Source organism: Penicillium chrysogenum, assembly GCF_028827035.1.
Source record: "Penicillium chrysogenum strain IBT 35668 chromosome Unknown utg000001l_segment0_segment0, whole genome shotgun sequence".
NCBI lineage: Eukaryota > Fungi > Ascomycota > Eurotiomycetes > Eurotiales > Aspergillaceae > Penicillium > Penicillium chrysogenum.
Genome location: NW_026622749.1, coordinates 771,814 through 785,907, shown reverse-complemented (window position 1 = coordinate 785,907; position 14,094 = coordinate 771,814). Strand labels below are relative to the sequence as shown.

Below are 14,094 nucleotides of genomic sequence, written 5' to 3'. Positions count from 1 at the left end.
CGAGCCGAGCGAGTACCAAGAGTTAGTACTCGTCGGTCAGAGAGGTCAGAGAGACTTGCTCAAAGGCGGGGGAGGGAGGTAGAAGAATAGATAAGTGAGAGAAGGGGAAGGAAGAGAAGCGGGAAGACGGGTCTTTCATATCGGGAGCATTGAAGGGAGATCCGCCATTTACAATATACAACTCGGTCTCTGCAAAAGCGAACCGTTTACAACGCCTGAAGCCTGGGAATACTGACATGTCCATTCGTATCTCATTATACCTGTCGAAAACGCCCAATCCATGCAAATCTGTCAACGCCAAATCACTGTCCCATATGTCCTCAGGATAACAATTCATCGATATGTGCTCGCTCCTTTACATTCTTGCCCTTGAGAAGAACCGCAAGGACCTCGATAGGTGGGTTGAGCTTCAACTGATTGGCCCGCCTCCAACGCTTGATTCGAGCGATTCCAACGCAGGGCTAAAGAGAAAGACATGTTAGATGACTTGTTTATAAAGGAAATTTCTCGACCAGGGACAACATACCCCGTATTGGCTTGAAAGATCAAAATGCCGGAGAATCTTCTCCTCCACGTCCATACCCTGCTGATGGGCTACCGAGTGCAATCAGCCTCAATTCATACCGATTCCCTGTGTGGGAAACCCGACTTACCCCTAGGTGCCTTGCGGATCTGCTCTTGAGCCTGCCAGTATCGCCAGATATCCTGCTTATTCAACTTGAGTGCCCGCTTGTCCTCTTCAGATTGGGGCGCTTGGTGTTCGATTGCGGCCTGCTGCCGCACCGCTAGGTCTGCGACATGGGGTTTGGAGGGCTCGTTCGGGGTAACGGCCAGCTGCTGGGGCTCTGGGGTGGCGGAGGCAGATTGGTCGGAGAGCGCTGGAGTTGAGTCGAGGGCCTTGGCTTTGTGGGATGGTGCGGTGACTGGTTTAGTGACCCGGCCACGGGCCCCGAAGGACAGTGTCGACTGTGACCCGGGTTTATTTGCTGCGCGACGAGGCATAGTGATGTAGAATGTAGTCGTTACGATCTGGGGATCCTACGATGTTGAAGAAGGTAGGTGGAGAAGGAGGCGATGTCATGGTTGCACTGGCAACCAATCTTGGGAAATCTGCTAAGGTCCGGAATTTAGTCCTCCCATGGTTCTAATTGGGTAAGTTTTATCTTTTGGTATAGATATCTTCATTAACATATAAATGTATATCTATATGGGTATATATTCTAATATATAATTATGAAGTTACCATGTGTGATGACGATGATGACCATTGGCATTGGAAACTGGGCGAATATTACCCACGCGATAACCATTACGTCTGGGTATGTATGTTGTAGAGATCTGAGAGATCGCTCTATATAGGGTACAGTATACTAGACCATTTCATATATAGAACCTCAGCCCAATAGCCCAAAAGTGAGAGAGGCTCAAGTTAATTGTGGCTGTTGGGGGGCTCAGGTCACTTTTCCCCACCACTGTACCTTTTGGAAGCTCAGCTCCTTCACTTCCCCCATCTCAAACCTCTGGACTTCTAGACCTCTGGACACTTTCACTTCTCGACCTATTTTACCCTCTGGCACTCAACGGATCTATCTTCCACACAGTTTACCCAAACCACCGTCCAACCCTTATGAACCGTGCGAAAGGATCCCCCGTCCACTCGCATATTCCCCACAACTCGACCAACCTCCGCATGTCTATGGTGCGACAGGCACGGCTGACTCGAGATGGCCGCCTTTGTGCGCGTATCAGGCCCGCCAAATGGCAATTTTCTGATCGGATATCCTGGCATTTCTGCGACCATGGTAAGCGCCCTGCGATACATGCGGCGAGCCGGTCTGGCCCCCTGCTCACGCAGCCCCAATTGACTGACAATCCAAGCCACGAATTGAGGGCAAAGTCGAAATCAGACCCTGCACTGGCATTACAGCCCCCGTCAACGTCTCGCTCGTCACTATTTCCCTCCTCCGCCGCGAGACAATCCACCCTTCGGCTGACACCTTCACGAAGAAGCGCCTGGCTCCGCCGCGGAAAGAGATCACCGACATCGTCGGCAAAGAGATGCTCCTATTTCGATGTCCAGCCGGTCGAGAATACGAAGAAGTAATATCCATGGATCTGCCCTTCGTTCTCTTTATTCCATTTGGCCGTGGGGGCCGCGATGCCTCTCGCCGTGTACCCCCAGCTAGTGTACAGCTCCCGAGTCGCACCGCTGAAACCTACTACGAGATGGTGGTGATGGTCCAACAAGGGCAACAGCAGCAGCATAAATACACCTTCCCTGTCCCCATCGCGCGCTACGACACGCTCTCCACATTCGGCATGTACAATCGTCCGGAGTCGGCGGAACGCGTATCAGATCATCTGGTCACTCTAGCTATCTCACTACCACGGTGGTCTTACGGTCCTCTCGACCCGGTCAGCGTCTATGTCAAACTGTCACCGAATGAGAGCTGGATGGGCAAGGCACGTAAAGTGACCATCAACAAGATCACCATTGGCATCGACGAAGAAATAGTCTACAACCACGAAGGCGATGAGCCCCAGCGCAAAGTCAAAGTCCTAGCCAAGAAAACGGAGAACATTGGCGTGAAACTGCCCCAATCGGGATATTTAACAAACCTGGGCTTGGTATTCCCCGCCAAGGACCTCCGCGACGCAGAAGGAATCTTGCCGAGAAGTAGGGCGGCGTTTCCAACGTACGGTGTGAGCGGCTTCACAACCACAGCAAGTCTATATAAAATCGAGTACTACCTCACAGTTCGAGTTCGTTCTTCCCTAGTTCCATAGTATACCTCCCCAAAACTCACACAACAACAGGCACACTTAACCTCCGCAAGAGACATTACCATCCGACAACCAATCGTGGTCTGCCCTCTCGACCACGCCGGCTGCAAAGAAGAAATGGAAGCCATCGAGCAGGCCGCACGAGACGCCGCCCACGTCAACCCAGACAACCCCATGCTACCTCTTCCAGCAATTGTACGACCAAACGACCACAACGCCCTCAGCCATATAGGCGCCGCTATTGTCGGCAACCAGAAAAAACCGTTGATCGACTGAGATGGGAGCCGATCCTACTCTTCACACTAACAACGACGAAACCAATTAATAACTCCCCACGTCTTGATGCCGGAACTCCTGAACGGCATCCCCACGAACAGGGACTGACTGACGGCTGCCGTTACTTTTGATGCCCCAGCGGGTGCGGGGGTTGAAGGCTCCTCCAAAACCACGCTATATCACGACATGTCTTACGAATGCATACATTTTCGGAGTTGGTTGCATGGCATTCCTGGAAGCTGGCTGTTTGCTGTTTGTGTCTCTTACAAAAACGGGGATCACGGGGTGTTTGGACTACCCATTTGGAGATCTGGTCGGGGAAGTCGAGCGTCGCCTTGCCTCCCTCGATTGCTGTCCCATATCTCCCCGCTACATACGTGTATTTGGTCTTGGCCATTTACGGATTATTTCATCTGCGTGATGGTACAGTCACGCATCTGTCCCAAGGTGATGCGATTTGTGTACTCATAGATCTATGGATTCAGGAATCATCTATTTGTGGCCATGCATATTGTCATTTGGAATGTAAAATCGCTTCTACATATGCCGCCCAATGACATATAACCTCTCAATATCATCTGACATTCAATTCTCAAGTGTATATACGTAACTTATGCTGGTGTGATGTCTCCCCCCCATCCCCGCTTCCACCTCCGCGTCGAACGGAGCCAAGACTACTAGTTTCACTACCAGTGGGACAGTGCCAAGCTACTACGTCAGCCGCGGAGGGTTTCAACCGTGACATATCTTGGCGGCAGTGCTTGGCATAGAGGCAGAGCGGCGTCAGGGCAGGGAACGGGTTCAGGGACGACCTGAAAGGGTTGACGCACTTAACTTGTGCAATCGAATGGCTCAGGACAGACCGCGCTGTGAATCCCGGCTAAGTGAAGCTGCTCACTGGCAAATATGCCGCCGAGTCCAACTTGCGTTTTGGGACCCCATTTGGCTGAAATATGTCATTCGTTTCTATGATGACACTCCAAGATAGCGGTGCCTTCGTTACTTGCATCAACACTCTTTCACAAGCGCATTCTTGTGTGTATATACGCACGCCGTCCACGGTTACTCAGTACTGATTGAAGGCTCCCTCGCGGGGCTCCAGGGCCGTCACAGGCGCTCAATAGGTGGTTGCACTATAGGTAAGTTCACTCGCCTGGCCAACCCCAAAGCGGATAAGGACTTGTCATCTATGTATCTCAGCGGGCGAGTGCTAAAGCAAACCAGAAATAAACGGCGGTCCAATGAGATTGCTAATGTCTTGCTTGATCCTATACCTCGAAGCAGAATCAGAAAATGTAAGTTTGGCTCAACTCCGTCTCGACATGTGTCTCACCATTTGTCTAGAAAATGGAATTTTACCATCTGTGATGAAAACCAAAACTCAAACTCGTATCCCGATATTATTACATATGCGTTCCAAGGAGAGCGAATGACTACGTTGCAACTCGCAAACCACGCCATGGCGAAGTCATACACTGCAATCTCTCGCCAAGGAACTTCCTTCTCGACTCGCATGTCGATTCGAAGATTGCTGATTTTGGCGGCGCGTCGCTGTGTGGTTCGGATATTCGGGGTTAATATATTCAGTCTGGGGTCATTGATTTACTTGACTCTAGATTCGTAGTTTCGGGATCACAGCTCTTTGGCCAGGAAGAGTTTAGCGGCCCACGGTTGATGCCGCGACACCCCCCTAGCCCTAATTACGCTAAGGGGGACTATAAAGCGGTCTTTCTAAGGTTCCAATGAGGCTGGACTTTTCTCCGTCCACAACTCCCCTCTAAACAAGTCGGCCTATCATGTCGCTACTTCGAAAGCCGATAAAGCAATGTCACTGGCTTCCAGGTTCCATTCGTAACATCTATAAATGGCTCTATTACTCTAAGCCCACCTAGGGCTACACCATCTACCGGACGACCTACACTCCCCAATCTAATGCTGCTTTCCCGCGTATAGTCGACCTCACCACGAAGTATATGAAACACGAGTTCTACAATTATTACGAATCTTCCCGTTAGTACAACCTTGGAACTCTAGGGCAAATGAGTTTAATATCACTCCCTAGGATGAAATCTAGCCTAGTTACCAGCCACGGGTCATTGAAGATACTTCCCAGTTCGACGGAGCATCGATAGACCATCTCCGCGAGCATTTCAGGGCCGAGGCAACTAAGTGTGATATGCTCGATATATTTCCTAGCTATCGCATGTTTATTGTCATTGACGAAGAAAGTTTTCAAAAGTTACAAAACGCTCCCCTTCCAGAGGACTCGAAATACGAAGAGGAGAGACGTCATTATATGAAACTCGTCGAGGCGTTGGAGGTAGATCCATATAAGTCATTTCTAGGATAGATGAAGTGTCCCCTACCCTCGTTGTTCGAGGTGTGGTCGGATATGCAGGACGGGGCTTATATGAAGGACAGTTATTCGATTATAAGAGCCTGAATTGTTTTGTCATCAAAGCTCATTGCCCTTCAAGCAAAATTTAAAAGACATCTTGTATGAACTATATATATGTATCTATCAATTCACATGGTTACCTACTCAGCTTCAGTCTAGATCATCCGTGTCAATCTTCATATCCGACGCATCCGCGTTCAACTTATCCAGAGCCTCGATAGTAGGTGTGACATTGGATCCCGTCCTCACTGCCCATAGTCGTCTCATGTCAGCTATCTGGCTCGTGGCCCAGTTGGTATTTGTTCTTCCAATATGCTGAAGCCGGTTTCGGAACCATTGATCCCACCAATCTTGGACATAGACATCTACACCATGAATTTCCCTATCGCGACAGGTTACTGAACTCACTATCCGCGAAATGCACTTGACTGGATGAACCCTTTCCAAGTGATAGGTGTATGGGCATTGTTTAATATCCTGCGAGCTCAAAACATCCCACCTAAGAATCAAAAAGCGACTAAAGACTGACTAGGATGTATAGGTTGGGGCTAACCTTCTACTATAAATCTGTCCGTCGCCTTCGTAAGAGCTTAATAGTAGCCATTTACTTCGACTTCTTTATTATATTGCTAGTGCCTGTTATAGCAGATGTAGTGTCAGACATTCTCTGTCCTCCAAACCATCCGAACTGCCCTGAGAATGAGCGGGACGCTATCGCTCTCTTTGGGTTAAGCTTCAGATAGTGACTTTTATATCTGCTCCATGGGATTTATACCTAGATGGCAGACAACCGATTATTATGATTGTTAATGTATGGTACTATTCTCTTGGCCCAATCTTTCTCTCCTTGCCTACACATATCGATAACAGTACTTAGGTAGGGTTGCTGCATTGACTAGTGAACTTGGCGTAACAGCATACATAAGGTAGAGCGGGAAGAATGGTTCATCACAAGCTAGAAGACCGGTTATAGCACTCCGCCTATCCATTTTATCGAGTTCACTTTTATTCATTCATTTGAAATATCTAGTCTTTACCTCACCATTTGGCCAATTCCTGCCTTAGGTGTCTAAATTACTTTATTGGGCCTACCGTCTTATTCTGGGAAGGTCGGTGAGGTCCGGGCCATCGCCAGGAATGAAATCATCATTTATCGAAAAGATCGAGGGCAGTGCTCGTCTTCCCGCTTAGCGGTATGTCATATCCATTCTCGCCCAGTTCGAGTTTCCCCAACCTCTTCGCTTCCAAGGCCAAGGATGGATCCTAAGTAGAAACACGAGGAATGACTCAGTGGACCTTTGCCGCGCTCAAATTCATAGGCTGTCCAAGAAATTATAAGTCATTGCCGAGTCCTCATTACCGATAACTAGATCTCGGCATTACTTTCTGGGCGTTATACCATGTGTGTTTACAGTCCGCTCTCAACGAAGGTTTGCACAGCCCTGTCTAACGCACAACAATGCATTAGTCGTCTATAATAAAAACATCACATCTACCAATCAATTGATCGTTTAATGTCATTCCCTTGCTCTCCTACACCTGGCCACCGCTTGTCCCAAGCAATCTTGGCCAGACTCAGACACGGCTCGTCTCATCACCTGCGCAGTAAGGGCTCTTGGCCCGCATCCACTCCCCATAGAACCAGAGAAGTGCTGGAGCCACGATGCCCATGCCCAGGCTGATGAATCCCAGAAGACTGTTCCCCCAGCCCAGTCCAAGGGACCGGTACAGGCTGTCCGCGAAAAGAGGGAAGCTGAACCCAGCCATCGTCCGCACAAAAGCAGTCACTCCGGTGGCGCTTGCCGCATACCGTGTATATGCGTCAATCACGTAGGTCTGGCAACACTGGAAGCAGATGATAAGGCCGATGGCAAACAGCGCGGCGCCGATGTTGGGCGCTATCCAGTGGGTCTTGTACTCCGCTGTCCAGCCGTAGATGAACAGGCCCGTGGGGACAATGAGCCCCCCGGGAATCATCAGGGGAAGGCGGTATTCTGGCCGGCCAGTGTCGCCATAGTGTTTGGCGAGCCGCTCATATACCTAAGCAAGTAAGGTAAGTCAGCGAACTGAGGCGCAATATCAGTCAGGAAGCTTACAATGTCGATGAGCCGACCGCAGAACTGCAGCCCAATTACAAAGCCGACTCCTAGTGAGATGTAGTTCAAGCTGGCGCGTCCTTTGCTCTGGCCATACTTCCCCTCCCAAACCGTTGGAAATGATGCCAGACTGGAGTTGTGTTAGCGCGCGCACCCAATGGCCTCGGTGTTGAGGAAATACGTACACAAGATACATCAAGCCGTATTGATATCCGCGGTAGAGAGCAACAGCTTGAATCGCGGGTTGGGTAAAAAGCATGCGGAAGGGCCGGACGAGATTCTTGCGAAGGAGCTGGAGAAATGTGCGGTCTGGCTCATCGTACTCGGTGTACAGCATCTGATTCTGTGACTCGCGTTGCAGCATCTTTTTCTTGGTTGCTAGGATCTTGGGCGCGTAGGTCTCGCGCAGGAAAAGGAAGGCTAGAATCTGGACTACGGCATCGGCCATGGAGACAATCCAGAAGATCCATTGCCAGGACATATATTGCGTCAGGTAACCACCGGCTGCATGTACGATTAGTCGGGGTCTCTTGCAGTGGTAAAGTGGTATCATACCTATCGGCCCAATGGCCGGCCCAATGAATGGCATCACGCTGTACACCGCAGTCGCCGCTCCTCGCTCATTCTTTCTCCAACAGTCACTTAGGACACCCCCACCAATCTGCAACAGTGTCAGTTTGTGTGCCCGAGCAGTTATCGTCCTACATACCGCTTGGGGTGCACTCCCCCGAGGCCGCTAAGGAAGCGAAACGCTAGTATCTGCTCGCGGGAGGTTGCGAAGCCACACACGGTATTGAAGATCAGGTATACCATGTTGGCGGACTGCAGTACCACAACTCTTCCGTACATCTCGGACAGCGGTGCAAGTATGAAGGGCCCCAGTGCATACGCGAGGAGGAATATTGACATGACCAGGTATCGTTCAATGTCGGATGTGATGTTGAAGTCATGGGCAATCTCGCCCAGCGCTGGGGCAACCATTGTAGAGGAGACTGGGGATATAAAGGTAAAGCAGGAGACCAAGAGAGTTGCGGACCATTTCCGCGCGTGACTCCAATTCAACGGGTTGGTGGGATCCTCAGGGCCAGACCAAGTGACCTTGATGGATTGTGAGCTTGTAAAATGGGAAGAATATGTAGAGATCGTACTCACCAGCTTTAGTTCAGGGTCCGAAGAAAAGGGAATGAGGAAGCTGCCGTCGCTTTCTGCGACAGACCGCTGCTCGGGCTCCTGTAGCGAAAGGTCATTTTGGCGATTCGGAGACAGAAACGAATAAGACATTATGCAGTCTTTGAACGAATGACTTAAAGCAGTGAATAGCGAATGAAGTGGCACAGAAATACATGAGATGGTCCATGTTGAGGAACAGAGTCTCTTATATGCTTCACGACAACCATCGTTTTTTATTCCCACTCTCCCCTAGGCGAGCTATCTCGGCGTCATTATCTTGGGCCTTGCAGGTACTTGGCTGTGGCGCAGGTGTAGTCTCAGCCATGAGATCCAAGAACTGTGACAAGTGGCCTGTCAGGCAACACGATATCGGACCCTTTTTCAAAGTCAAAACCCAAATTGTACTTCGCCGATCATCTAAGCCCCAAGTGGAAACTGGGCTCGTGGAGAATGAGGTTGATTCTAAATTTGGCCGTTGGTCACGTTGTATGGGGAATATGAGTGGCAGAAGGATTAAGTTGTGGCTCGACGTCACGGAGACCCCCGGGCACTTACTTACTATACGCAGATATCTGAGACTCTGCAAGCCCAGCCTTTCAGAAATTCAGGCAGCCATAAAATCAATTTTTAGAAATAGATAGGGCTCTTTCATAGCACTAGCTGGGAGGCCTTTTACCGACTAGATGGATGTTCCAGCACACGAGATTGAGGCGAAGCATTTCCAAGTATCCTTTGCAGGGCAGGAGATGAAAGCAAAATGACGGATTTTAAGCGAAGGGCATTGAAACAGACTCCCAAGATTCCAAAGTCTCTACCCACCCCGAGTCCCGTTGGTCTATAAGAAGGCCGTCAGTTTACGCGCTTGCAGGTATAAGTTCGACATCATTGTCAATCTTAGAGCATTTGCTTAGCTTCCCTCGTTAACAATCGTTCCATAATTCAACACCTCAACTCAATTCATTCGTTCGTCCCCATCCATTCCACCATTATGAAGGTCCTCGTGTGCCCCTCCGGCTTCAAGGGTAGCGTTAGCCCAGAAACAGCAGCGGACTATATTGGAGCAGGCATTTTGCGAGCCATGCCAACAGCTACGATCCGCAAGGTGCCCCTCGCCGATGGTGGAGAAGGGTTTACCCATGCTCTTGTTGCTGCCACGGGTGGGACAATTCGTAGCCATCGCGCCATTGGCCCCATAGGCGCACCCATACACTCGTTCTATGGGATCTTGGGCAACACCACTGTCAAAACGGCTGTCATTGAGATGGCTGCCGCGGCCGGTTTAAGCCTGATCCCTCCAGAATCTCGTAATCCTTGCATGACCACCACGTTCGGTGTCGGGCAGCTGATGGCCGCTGCCCTCGACGAAGGTGTCGAACGGATCATCATGGGCTGCGGTGATTCTGGAACTAGCGATGGCGGTGCGGGAATGCTGCAAGCCCTAGGCGCCCGGCTCATAGGCCGTGACGGTCAAGACCTCCCTCGCGCAGGTGGCGGCCAGTCGCTCGTTTCACTTGCCGGGTTTGACTTCTCGAAGATGCATCCTGGTTTGAAGAAGGTCGCAATCGAGGCGGTCTGTAACTGGAAGAACATACTTTGTGGTCCCGAGGGAGTGGCTCAAGTATATGGCCCGCAAAAGGGAGCATCGCCTCCACAGACCAAATTGCTCGCTGCGGCGCTGGAAACCTATGCGGCTGTCATTCATCGCACACTTGGAATGAAGATATCTGACGCACCGGGGAGCGGTGCATCAGGTGGGTTAGGGGCAGGTCTGCTTCTTATTGGAGCCAAGCTGCGTCCAAGGTACGACGCTTTGAGAGAATACTTTCATCTGGAGAATCTTTTCATGGACTGCGACCTGGTGGTTACGGCGGAGGGGGCAATCGATGACCAGACGCCGAGAGGGAAGATCCCAGCGGAGGTCGCCCTGCGAGCAAGAGAGCGCGGGATCCCCGTTATCGTCCTTGCTGGAACCATCGGCCATAATGCTCAAGTGAATCATGACTTTGGAATTGATGCATTCACGTCGATTTTGCAACGACCATCAACGCTTGAAGAAGCGATCGAAGAAACCGAGCGGCTATTGACAGAGGCAGCCGAGGGAGCAATGCGAATTGTGGCCATAGGAAGACGCCTGGCTGTCTAGGTAGTAATTAACCATGATTATGAGTGGACGTGATGAAGATATGATTGCTATGCTTCTTTCTTGTCTCAGCCCTGTTCTAAAGTCCACAGACCGTCCCTAACTTCGTGTGTTGATCCGCCAGCGTGATTTTGGGGACCCAACGTAACTTTGATACTTTGGATAATAGCCAATACAGCAGGCTTTATGCTCTTTTTCTCATTTGACCATGCCGGCAATGGGCCTTCGGATCAAGATGTTGTAATCAGCATGATCAGAAATATGGTTCCGACTCTGCATACTTCTAGTACAACGGGAGGCCTTTCAAAGGGCCCGGTAGTGCAGATGGGTTATAACCACGGCAGAGACAAATTGCTATTTTATGCCAGATTGGTCTTCTTGTCTAGTTGAGATTTTACGCGCTGTAGTACGATATACCATCTACTTCGATGAAAGCCTTCGCGGCTCTCTACCCCTAACTTACCATACGATCAACTCACTATCCTCCTCACCCCATTTCCCTTATCGCAAGTCAAACTCTCGATACTAAAATTCGCCCCTTTAAGCCACTTCCATACTTCCAAGGCTCTTGCGACGTTGCTAAGGAAAGTCTCCTACTAGAACGTGGAACTTGTCTTCGAGGTATGCACTAGGTGTTGGCGAATCTACTATTTAGTAGGCAATACGGCTGTAGTTATGATATTATACATGCAGCTTTATTTCCCAATTTCCAAAAATCTCATGGCAATGCTTAGCATGTCCGCATCAACCACCTGGGCTTTGCTCTGCTTTTCACTTTCCTTCTCAATGTCCCGGAGACATTCTTTCAACATCTCAAGTATGGTTTGGTACTGTCTCGAGGAGGATCCAAAAGTCTTAAGGGCATTCTCAAGGCTGTTTGATATCTATCTTTTTGTTATTCCCTGCACTTGGTGGTCGTATTGGATAATATACCTTGCGTAAACTTTCGTTGTAGTCCACGATACTCTGATTTCTTTCGTCCATGTGATCTTATCCAACAGTATGTCTGGTGTTCTGAAAATCAGTGCTTGAACAGCCCAGGGGCCAGGAAACACGATATATATATAGGGTTGACCGCTCTCGTCACCGCCTATTTCAACTATACAATCTCCCACACAACCCACAAGCTCACTATATACAGTAACAGCCTATAACTAACAAATCCCAATCTCCTCCAAAGCCCAGGGCCTCTCCGCACCGTGTTTATCGCTAATCGGATTCGCAAACTCAACCAAAAACCTCACCATCCATGCATCCATACAAAAACTAGTATCAACCGAGCTCCTACAAGCCCGATGAAAAGCCTGCAGCCGCTCCATACAAATATCAAGCGTAGGCCAGAGCGCACGCAGTTTAGTCAGAATAACAAAATTCTTCTCTAGCCTCGCTCTCGCCCGGACTACACTCTCCTCATCACCGAAAAGCAACGTATGGATCTGCACCGTCGACGCAATAACAAGCACATGTCCGACCATACTGTACAGCACGTCACACCCAGGTACTTCCTCGGAGCGGTAGATTATCTCGCAGAGGCGAACGGCGTGTTCTTTGCATTGTTGTGCGTAGAAGTGCGTGCGTGGCGTGTAGCCTCGGACGTCTTCATGGAGGAAGCGGTAGAAGAGCATTTGGCCGTAGTGGTAGTAGCCTAGGTAGAGGGTTACGAAGAGCTGGCCTTGGCCTTGGGAGGCGTAGGATTGGAGATTTGAGGGTGTGTCGTGCATATGTGCTGGTAGGTTTTTGAGCCAGGTATTGAGGTCTTCGGAGAGAGCTGCGATGGTTTTTGTTTTGTATTCTTCGGTGAGGGTTGTGGTGGCGGCTTTGATGTTGAAGTCATTGATCTCAGAGAGTATTCGGTTTAGGAGGACCATTTGCGCTAGGAGGGATGAGGCGCGGTCTTTTGAGACTAATACTGTGAAGCCTTGGGCGCGGGTCATGGTGAGGAAAGTCGCTTCATTCATTGGGAGTGGAATGTTTGGTTGCGGGATCATTAGCCGTGGGAGTCGGACTCCTGTTGAGGACCAGACGTCTATCATGCAGAGAGTCCACCATACTGTATTGGATGTTAGATGCGGTGTCTTCGTGCATTTCGGTGTAAACTACAAACCTCTTGTGTTTACTTCTTGTTCCACCCGATTCGGAGCATGGCAATTCGGGAGATCAAGGAGTTGGGCAATACGGCATGCAATTGAGTAGTAGATGGTCTCCGAGGCAGCGTTACCATCTACTATAGCAATGGCGCCGAGCAAAACACAAACTTGGATTGTTGTCAAAGAGACATCATTCAAGTTGAGCAATTGCTCACATTTTTTTGCATAGCCTTTTCCTCTTTCTCGAGGATCTGTTTCGGCAAAGGAAGAGTGATTTGAGAATCTACCCGTGTCAGATTCGCCAGTTTACTCGGGCCGGGTAGGAGGCATACCGTGCCGATAATGCAAGAATGCCGTATATTAAAATTTCGGGCGTTGCTCCTCGACGTATATCGTCGATCAGACTTGGCCGATGAAAGAGGGAATGAAATTTGTCATGCACATAATCAAAATACAGCTCGACCAGTTCAATGCAGAGGGGTTGGTTCGGTAAAGTGTATTTCTCGGGGAGAGACACCATCCCAGGTGCCTCTTCTGGTATAGAAGACCCTTTGGACACGGACAGGTCTTTCCGATTACAGTCTAGTCTCCGGGCGGAACAATAGACGCATGAGCTGCCGGGTGCCGGAATGTCGCATTTTCGTCGACGTTCACTAAAAATTATGAGTACGGGGTCTGTGGGGGTGGGGTTTGGGGTTTGAGTGGCTCACCGGCATACGGAACAGGCCTTTGCTGGTCGCATTATTTTTTCCTAAAGAAGAAGAGCATTGGCAACAAGTATCCGATGTCAACAGACGTGGTCGGGATTGAAAAGGTCCAAAACCAATGAACGACGTGCAAAACCGCCCGGGACACGGAGTTTCCCCGGGGTTTCCTCCGCATTTACGACTCCACAATATGTGAACCCCCCCAGCATATATACTTGTTAGTATCTCCGAAGTTATTTCTGTTAAACGTCATTGCATTAGTTGTAGCTCCGCAGACTGGTCAAAGTCTATTCTATGCAGTTGAGAGCCATATGTATTGGGATCTACATAGTTCGAGCCAACCTGGTAATACCCACGTTGTTGCACCCCACAACCTCAGGGTAAGACATATCGGGGTAAAAACATATAAATATGTATGTATTTCCCTGATCTTGGA

General features: G+C 49.7%; 8 protein-coding genes across 8 annotated transcripts; 2 read left to right on the top strand and 6 right to left on the bottom strand.

The window, feature by feature from the left end:
- Positions 1 to 320: 320 nt before the first annotated feature.
- On the bottom strand, positions 321 to 1,002 carry N7489_000320 (putative DNA polymerase delta subunit 4; the record flags this gene model as incomplete). The annotated part of the gene is made up of 3 exons (XM_056706075.1): positions 321 to 461; positions 527 to 594; positions 654 to 1,002. 3 exons carry the CDS (start codon positions 1,000 to 1,002, stop codon positions 321 to 323), a joined length of 558 nt encoding a protein of 185 aa, XP_056570377.1.
- Positions 1,003 to 1,724: 722 nt separating this feature from the next.
- N7489_000319 (arrestin C-terminal domain-containing protein) lies at positions 1,725 to 3,060 on the top strand (the record flags this gene model as incomplete). The annotated part of the gene is made up of 3 exons (XM_056706074.1): positions 1,725 to 1,802; positions 1,879 to 2,763; positions 2,818 to 3,060. 3 exons carry the CDS (start codon positions 1,725 to 1,727, stop codon positions 3,058 to 3,060), a joined length of 1,206 nt encoding a protein of 401 aa, XP_056570376.1.
- A 45-nt stretch (positions 3,061 to 3,105) lies between these two features.
- N7489_000318 (uncharacterized protein) lies at positions 3,106 to 3,457 on the bottom strand (the record flags this gene model as incomplete). The annotated part of the gene is made up of 3 exons (XM_056706073.1): positions 3,106 to 3,234; positions 3,266 to 3,303; positions 3,328 to 3,457. The coding sequence occupies 3 exons, from the start codon at positions 3,455 to 3,457 to the stop codon at positions 3,106 to 3,108; spliced, it is 297 nt and encodes a 98-aa protein (XP_056570375.1).
- A 2,151-nt stretch (positions 3,458 to 5,608) lies between these two features.
- On the bottom strand, positions 5,609 to 5,924 carry N7489_000317 (uncharacterized protein; the record flags this gene model as incomplete). Its single annotated transcript, XM_056706072.1, is given in 2 exon segments — positions 5,609 to 5,856; positions 5,867 to 5,924. 2 exon segments carry the CDS (start codon positions 5,922 to 5,924, stop codon positions 5,609 to 5,611), a joined length of 306 nt encoding a protein of 101 aa, XP_056570374.1.
- A 1,109-nt stretch (positions 5,925 to 7,033) lies between these two features.
- On the bottom strand, positions 7,034 to 8,835 carry N7489_000316 (MFS transporter; the record flags this gene model as incomplete). Its single annotated transcript, XM_056706071.1, has 6 exons — positions 7,034 to 7,498; positions 7,555 to 7,684; positions 7,740 to 8,058; positions 8,110 to 8,215; positions 8,260 to 8,652; positions 8,707 to 8,835. The coding sequence occupies 6 exons, from the start codon at positions 8,833 to 8,835 to the stop codon at positions 7,034 to 7,036; spliced, it is 1,542 nt and encodes a 513-aa protein (XP_056570373.1).
- An 877-nt stretch (positions 8,836 to 9,712) lies between these two features.
- On the top strand, positions 9,713 to 10,867 carry N7489_000315 (glycerate kinase family protein; the record flags this gene model as incomplete). Its single annotated transcript, XM_056706070.1, has 1 exon — positions 9,713 to 10,867. One exon carries the CDS (start codon positions 9,713 to 9,715, stop codon positions 10,865 to 10,867), a length of 1,155 nt encoding a protein of 384 aa, XP_056570372.1.
- Positions 10,868 to 11,559: 692 nt separating this feature from the next.
- N7489_000314 (uncharacterized protein) lies at positions 11,560 to 11,848 on the bottom strand (the record flags this gene model as incomplete). The annotated part of the gene is made up of 2 exons (XM_056706069.1): positions 11,560 to 11,748; positions 11,798 to 11,848. 2 exons carry the CDS (start codon positions 11,846 to 11,848, stop codon positions 11,560 to 11,562), a joined length of 240 nt encoding a protein of 79 aa, XP_056570371.1.
- A 170-nt stretch (positions 11,849 to 12,018) lies between these two features.
- Positions 12,019 to 12,822, bottom strand: N7489_000313 (fungal specific transcription factor domain-containing protein; the record flags this gene model as incomplete). The annotated part of the gene is made up of 1 exon (XM_056706068.1): positions 12,019 to 12,822. One exon carries the CDS (start codon positions 12,820 to 12,822, stop codon positions 12,019 to 12,021), a length of 804 nt encoding a protein of 267 aa, XP_056570370.1.
- Between the last annotated feature and the right edge of the window lie 1,272 nt (positions 12,823 to 14,094).